The sequence below is a fragment of the Thalassophryne amazonica genome, chromosome 10, assembly GCF_902500255.1.
Source record: "Thalassophryne amazonica chromosome 10, fThaAma1.1, whole genome shotgun sequence".
Classification (NCBI taxonomy): domain Eukaryota; kingdom Metazoa; phylum Chordata; class Actinopteri; order Batrachoidiformes; family Batrachoididae; genus Thalassophryne; species Thalassophryne amazonica.
The window spans coordinates 95,630,289-95,638,750 of record NC_047112.1 but is presented as its reverse complement, the minus strand read 5'-3'; the positions used below and the strand labels follow the sequence as shown (position 1 = coordinate 95,638,750).

General features: G+C 43.3%; 1 protein-coding gene across 1 annotated transcript in view; it reads right to left on the bottom strand.

Annotated features, from left to right (window-relative positions):
* Window positions 1–451: 451 nt before the first annotated feature.
* The window catches only part of prdm5 (PR domain containing 5), a 236,592-nt gene continuing 228,581 nt past the window's right edge, over window positions 452–8,462 (bottom strand). Inside the window, exon 16 of the mRNA XM_034180554.1 lies at window positions 452–1,537. Coding sequence (XP_034036445.1) covers window positions 1,373–1,537 — 165 coding nt within the window. The 3' untranslated portion in view covers window positions 452–1,372. The remainder of the gene's footprint in view (window positions 1,538–8,462) is intronic.

The window sequence follows — 8,462 nt, the reverse complement described above, 5'->3', positions numbered from 1 at the left end:
TGGAGTAATGAAAGAGACAAAGACACGTGAGCAGGTGAGAGAGCGGGAGTGAATGAAAATACAAAGCACTCAATTAAAGTGTGAGAGACAAAGACACGAGGCAGGTGCGGGGAGTGGAGTGAACACAAATACTAATACTAATAGTAAAGGACCAGGACAAAGCATGAATCATGGGAGAACTAAAAGCAAAGTACAACAGGAAAAACTACATGAGAACTGATCAGGAAATAGGAAATCAATACTAAAACAAAACTAAACAGGAACTGACTAATAAACAGAAAGCAAAACCTGATATAAAAGTACAACAGAAAACAACAGAAATGAGAACAACAAAAATATACAGATGAAAGCTAAATGATAAACAATGAAAACACACACCGGCTGAACAGAACTAGAACAGAACTGGACAATGGCTAAAGTATGAGAAGTAACAAAGAAGCAAAGTGACAAAGCAAAACAGAACAGAGAATAAACACATGATGAAAAATTAACAACTAATAAAATAAAGCTGGGGCAGATGGTGAACAAACAAAATGGGAAAAAATGGAATCACGACCCAGATCAGGGCTAAATCGTGACAGTATGTATAAATTTAAGAGGATCTATTTTAAACAGCTTTTTAAAAAATCCTTTTAAACCACTTTTGAACTTGTTCTTGAACTGGTTTTATGCAGCATCAAAATGGTATATTGCCTCACAGCTGCACTGATTTATATTTAAATACATAATTTAAATGAATGGGCTCTGACTGGTTGTTGAAAACTGTTGGATTAAGTTGGATTTTGGATAGCTGGTCCATCAAAAGAAGTAACTGGTAATTGTTTCCTTTGATTTTAACAAACTTTGATGTCTGAGATTATTTCTGATACTTGTATAAACTAACGGCTAATATATTGAATATTCCTACAAGCATCTGAATCATCAGCTATTTTCTGCCCAGATGTACATTAAGGTATTGAGTTTGTCAGTAAATAATAAAGTGATAGAGGTCAGGCTGTTAGACTCTGTACAGTAATACTGGTTAAATTTCAGAAACACTACATGTCATTTCCATCACGTCCTCTGCAACCAAACACAGCAGTTCTGGAGGCAGATCAAAGACATTTGGGATTTAGTTTGCTCAATTATCCAAAACAACTTGAAACAGTACGACTAAGAAAATTACAAATGTACAGTCGAGATACACTCCTTAATGTTTTCCATATACTACATGTGTGCATTTTTCATAGCAACATTCTGCTATCTATCCATCGAACATACAGTAACGATTCATACAGTATGTAATAAGCCCATGTTGGTTCCATAAAGCATCAGAGTGAGCTTTTTATCTGAACAATCAGATCATTTTCAGTCCATACTTGTATAACTGGCTCTAACTCTCCATTTCTCCATGGACGTTCTCCATATGTACTTTGAGGTAGTCATTCCTAGTGAACTTCTTACGGCACAGCTGGCACTCTGCCATGGGCCGGTTAGGGTTGTGTGTGAGCTTGTGTCTGCTGAGCATCTTCTTCAAGCTAAATGACAGGTCACACACCTGTAAAGCACAGGAAACATGGCATTAATAAAAAATAAAATGTCTCTTTATTCCTGCTAAGTTGGGAGTTTACCAAATGCCACCAGTTCCGATGATGTCAGTTTGCTCTTTTCGCTGTCAAATGTAAAGTCTTATCACAGGCACAGCCGGAGACGCCAAGTATAATTTGTAAATCACATGCAGCAGAAGTGGAGACAGAAATCACTTTTTTCCAGTATTAGTGAGGGGGAAGGCACACAACTTAACATCCATCATAAATGTGTCATTTTGACTCCATCATCCTCTATCAATCATACTAATCCACCGGTGGCTGGCGTTCAGCAATCACAGCATGTGTCCTTCTCACTCCATCAGCTGTTCTGAGATAAATTTCTGTGAAAAAACAGCAGTCCAATAACTCAAATTCAAAAAAATGTACTTCGAAATGCAAGTGTGCATAAAAAAGACAGAAGGGAATGATGAACATGGCAGAACAGCCAACTTCCATTTAATGTCCATCTGCAAGATCTATTCACGTCTTACACATTGTTCATAAAATGGGCTGACACATCTATGACCTGTTACAAACCACATCAGATTAACAGAAACTTCCAATCTGCTCCAAGGATGTGTCAAAGATTATCTTAATTATGTTATCTGCAAACCTTTTGCAGGCAACTTTGCATTGTACAGTAACACATGGCAAAACCAGAGAGGAGGTATGTAGACGCAGGAGTGTTGTGTAACAAAGGACTGATAGGGTTCAAAATCAGGTTTCACAAGTAAGAAGGCCACTCTGGAAGTATGGGGTCAAGACATGGAGGGAGGGCAGGAAAAGATTCCTAGCTTTAACCCCGTCTAGACATGGGCTGATAACCGGTTTCACGGTATACCGCGGTATGAAAAAGCCACGGTTTCAAAACCACTAAAATTTTCCGTTATACCGTCCCTACGGTATGAGCGGGTTATGAGAATTCTTGACAGGCAGAGTAAAGGCAGCCGCTGCCGCCCTTCCCCCTGGCGTGCACCTTTGTCTCTGTTTACAAACAGGCAGCTAACGTTAGCTAGCTCTGCATCATGGCTGAAGGAGGCGAAGCCTACACTAAACTTTTCCCTCCGTCTAAAAGGACCAAGTCAAAGTAGATTCTCACAAATCCAACAAGACCAAGCATTCATGATATGCACACTCTTAAGGCTATGAAATTGGGCTATTAGTAAAAAAAAGTAGAAAAGGGGGTGTTCACAATAATAGTAGCATCTGCTGTTGATGCTACAAACTCAGAACTATTATGTTCAAACTTCTTTTTTTTAGCAATCCTGTGAATCACTAAACTAGTATTTAGTTGTATAACCACAGTTTTTCATGATTTCTTCACATCTGCGAGGCATTAATTTTGTTGGTTTGGAACCAAGATTTTGCTCATTTACTAGTGTACTTGGGGTCATTGTCTTGTTGAAACACCCATTTCAAGGGCATGTCCTCTTCAGCATAAGGCAAAATGACCTCTTCAAGCATTTTGACATATCCAAACTGATCCATGATACCTGGTATGCAATATATAGGCCCAACACCATAGTAGGAGAAACATGCCCATATCATGATGCTTGCACCACCATGCTTCACTGTCTTCACTGTGAACTGTGGCTTGAATTCAGAGTTTGGGGGTCGTCTCACAAACTGTCTGCGGCCCTTGGACCAAAAAAGAATAATTTTACTCTCATCAGTCCACAAAATATTTGTCCATTTCTCTTTAGGCCAGTTGATGTGTTCTTTGGCAAACTGTAACCTCTTCTGCCATGTCTTTTATTTAACAGAGGGACTTTACGGGGGATTCTTGCAAATAAATTAGCTTCACACAGGCGTCTTCTAACTGTCACAGCACTTACAGGTAATTCCAGACTGTCTTTGATCAACCTGGAGCTGATCAATGGGTGAGCCTTTGCCATTCTGGTTATTTTTCTATCCATTTTGATGGTTGTTTTCCATTTTCTTCCACGCGTCTCTGGTTTTTTGTCCATTTTAAAGCATTGGAGATCATTGTAGATGAACAGCCTATAATTTTTTGCATCTGCAAATAAGTTTTCCCCTCTCCAATCAACTTTTTATTCAGACTACGCTGTTCTTCTGAACAATGTCTTGAACGTCCCATTTTCCTCAGGCTTTCAAAGAGAAAAGCATGTTCAACGGGGCTGGCTTCATCCTTAAATAGGGGACACCTGATTCACACCTGTTTGTTCCACAAAACTGACGAACTCACTGACTGAATGCCACACTACTATTATTGTGAACACCCCCTTTTCTACTTTTTTTACTAATAGCCCAATTTCATAGCCTTAAGAGTGTGCATATCATGAATGCTTGGTCTTGTTGGATATGTGAGAATCTACTGAATCTACTGGTACCTTGTTTCCCATGTAACAATAAGACATATACTCAAAACTTAGATTAATCTTTTTAGTCACATAGCACTACTATTATTCTGAACACTACTGTGCAAGCATGTTTCATAGATATTGCGGCTGTTTAGCGAATATGAGCCAATTTTGTGCGCAATCCATACACAAATCTGCCTAAACGCCAGTGGAACCGGGCCTTAAGCAAGTAAGTCATGTTTCCCACGGGGCAAATGCTACATGTCTAAAAGAGTGACTATTATTTTGGTATTTTCTCTTAAGTTATCAGTGGTATAGTGTTCGTAGCGGTAGACATCACGTCACTTAGTGCGCCTGAATCATGCCCGCTTCATATGCAAATAGCCATAATGTTGTTAAAGGACATTTTAAAGCTATACATAATGCCATGAAACTGCAGTATTTTTGCCCAGGGTTATCATACCGTCGAAATCTCATACCGGCCCATGCCTAACCCTGTCACAAGTACATCCCAGTCAGATGTCCCAGTCACCAATCCAAGGCAGAGAAGACATCTGAGATTTCAATCACTTTCAGAACAGGACAGGTGCATGGACACCAACAAGAGTAGAAGAAGCACACCAACCCTCATCTGAGATAGTAACAGCAACAGGAGAGGCACGCCATCTTTCAGCCACGTTGAACATGAGAACAGGAACTGAAGCAAGAGAGCAGTGAGGCTGCAACTGTTATTGATGAGAGCAGCGAGGCTGCAACTGTTATTGATGAGAACAGCGAGGCTGCAACTGTTATTGGTGAGAGCAGCGAGGCTGCAGCTGTTATTGGTGATAGCAGCGAGGCTGCAGCTGTTATTGATGAGAGCTGCGTGCATGAGAAACAGCGAGGCTGCAACTGTTATTGGTGAGAGCAGCGAGGCTGCAGCTGTCACTGATGAGAGCTGCGAGGCTGCAGCTGTTATTGGTGAGAGCAGCGAGGCTGCAGCTGTTATTGGTGAAAGCAGCGAGGCTGCAGCTGTTATTGGTGAGAGCAGCGAGGCTGCAGCTGTTACTGATGAGAGCAGCAAGGCTGCAGCTGTTACTGATGAGAGCAGCGAGGCTGCAGCTGTTATTGATGAGAGCAGCGAGGCTGGAGCTGTTATTGGTGAGAGCAGCGAGGCTGCAGCTGTTATTGGTGAGAGCTGCGAGGCTGCAGCTGTTATTGGTGAGAGCTGCGAGGCTGCAGCTGTTATTGGTGAGAGCAGTGAGGCTGCAGCTGTTATTGGTGAGAGCAGCGAGGCTGCAGCTGTTATTGGTGAGAGCAGCGAGGCTGCAGCTGTTATTGGTGAGAGCAGCGAGGCTGCAGCTGTTATTGATGACAGCAGCGAGGCTGCAGCTGTTATTAGTGAGAGCAGCGAGGCTGCAGCTGTTATTGATGAGAGCTGCGAGGCTGCAGCTGTTATTGGTGAGCAGCGAGGCTGCAGCTGTTATTGATGAGAGCAGCGAGGCTGCAGCTGTTATTGATGAGAGCAGCGAGGCTACAGCTGTTATTGATGAGAGCAGCGAGGCTGCAGCTATTATTGATGAGAGCAGCGAGGCTGCAGCTGTTATGGTGAGAGCAGCAAAGTGACAAAGTGCCCGGATGTTAATGCATTTTCAATGGGGATTCACGACTGAACACACTCAGAAAAATGCTCCTTACAAAATTATGTAAGTATTAAACTTACTCTGACACACACATACACATTACCAAATATTAGTGTTGGAAGTTACACAGATGTGATCTGTTCCCGCGACACCGCTGAACTTAGCTGCTGCTGCTGTGTTCAGCGCAGCGCAGCTCCTAAAACCATTGCAATACATTTATATATACACACACACATTTTCGGTGAAAATTTTAACGGCTGATGAGAGATTTTGGAGTTTTACTGTCGCCGTAAGGACGGCCCACGGCACCTGATGGCGATCTGCGCTCCGAGGCGGCGGCGTCTCGCTGTTTCAAGCTGAAAACTTCCTAATTTCAGGCTCTGTTCACCCAAGACGTCGTGAGATAACAGAGAACTTTCAGAAGAATTCGGGATCAGAAGTTTATCCAGACATTCCACTGTTAAAGGAGATTTTGTAATGAAAGAACGTGCGGGCAGATTCGCATGTCGGGCTGGACCCGACCGCGGGGGGTCGCGACAGGAAAAACACCTCCGTTGGAAACCTTAACAGACAAGTTGGAACATGCCCAAGCTGTTAAACAATTAAACAATTACTCACTTGTTGAAAGCCATCAAAAGCCGCCTGAATTTTACAAATGGTTTTCAACACGGAGGTGTTTTTCATGTCGCGGCGCAGACGGATTTGTCACGTCGTCACGGATCCGACTCGGCAAATTCGTCCGCACGTCCTTTCATTACAAAATCTCCTTTAACAGTGGAATGTCCAGGTAAACTCCTGATGCCGGCTTCTTCTGAAACTTCTCTGTTCTCTGACGACATCCTGGGTGAACAGAGCTTTAAATTAGGATGTTTTCAGCTCGAAACAGCCAGACGGACGCCACTTCCGACCGCGCCGATCCGCTTTGTGGGCTGTGCTTAAAGCGAAAGAAACACCACAATCTCTCATCAGCCGTTAAACTTTACACTGAAAACCAGCTGAATTTCTCGAATAGTGTCCACATGGATATCCCTCACCGGTCCTGAAAAAATTTGATAAAGCAACGCGCGCCGTCTTCCTGCAGCTTCTCAGACAAAGAGATTCTGACGGGAGGGGGAGTCCACACCTCATTCAAAGCCTGCCCACAGGCGAATGACGTCACCGACAGGCATGACAAAACTCACGCATGCGCACAAGGGTTCAAGCTTGTCTGACGTAAAAAAACATATGAATCAAATCCATTTTTTTTTTTTAAATAAAAAGGACCGCTTTTTTTTTATCACAGACGTCGTACACATATATACATATACACACACACACACACACACACACATATATATATATATATACATATATATATACATATTATATATATATATACATATACACACACACATATACACGCAACAAAAATATAAATGCAACACTTTTGGTTTTGCTCCCATTTTGTATGAGATGAACTCAAAGATCTAAAACTTTTTCCACATACACAATATCACCATTTCCCTCAAATATTGTTCACAAACCAGTCTAAATCTGTGATACTGAGCACTTCTCCTTTGCTGAGATAATCCATCCCACCTCACAGGTGTGCCATATCAAGATGCTGATTAGACACCATGATTAGTGCACAGGTGTGCCTTAGACTGCCCACAATAAAAGGCCACTCTGAAAGGTGCAGTTTTATCACACAGCACAATGCCACAGATGTCGCAAGATTTGAGGGAGCGTGCAATTGGCATGCTGACAGCAGGAATGTCAACCAGAGCTGTTGCTCGTGTATTGAATGTTCATTTCTCTACCATAAGCCATCTCCAAAGGCGTTTCAGAGAATTTGGCAGTACATCCAACCAGCCTTACAACCGCAGACCACGTGTAACCACACAAGCCCAGGACCTCCACATCCAGCATGTTCACCTCCAAGATCGTCTGAGACCAGCCACTCGGACAGCTGCTGAAACAATCGGTTTGCATAACCAAAGAATTTCTGCACAAACTGTCAGAAACCATCTCAGGGAAGCTCATCTGCATGCTCGTCGTCCTCATCGGGGTCTCGACCTGAATCCAGTTCGTCGTCGTAAACAACTTGAGTGGGCAAATGCTCACATTCACTGGCGTTTGGCACGTTGGAGAGGTGTTCTCTTCACGGATGAATCCCGGTTCACACTGTTCAGGGCAGATGGCAGACAGCGTGTGTGGCGCCGTGTGGGTGAGCGGTTTTCTGATGTCAATGTTGTGGATCGAGTGGCCCACGGTGGCGGTGGGGTTATGGTATAGGCAGGCATCTGTTATGGACGAAGAACACAGGTGCATTTTATTGATGGCATTTTGAATGCACAGAGATACCGTGACGAGATTCTGAGGCCCATTGTTGTGCCATACATCCAAGAACATCACCTCATGTTGCAGCAGGATAATGCACGGCCCCATGTTGCAAGGATCTGTACACAATTCTTGGAAGCTGAAAATGTCCCAGTTCTTGCATGGCCGGCATACTCACCGGGCATGTCACCCATTGAGCATGTTTGGGATGCTCTGGACCGGCGTATACGACAGCGTGTACCAGTTCCTGCTAATATCCAGCAACTTCGCACAGCCATTGAAGAGGAGTGGACCAACATTCCACAGGCCACAATTGACAACCTGATCAACTCTATGCGAAGGAGATGTGTTGCACTGCAGGAGGCAAATAATGGTCACACCAGATACTGACTGGTATCCCCCCCCAATAAAACAAAGCTGCACCTTTCAGAGTGGCCTTTTATTGTGGCCAGTCTAAGGCACACCTGTGCACTAATCATGGTGTCTAATCAGCATCTTGATATGGCACACCTGTGAGGTGGGATGGATTATCTCAGCAAAGGAGAAGTGCTCAGTATCACAGATTTAGACTGGTTTGTGAACAATATTTGAGGGAAATGGTGATATTGTGTATGTGGAAAAAGTTTTAGATC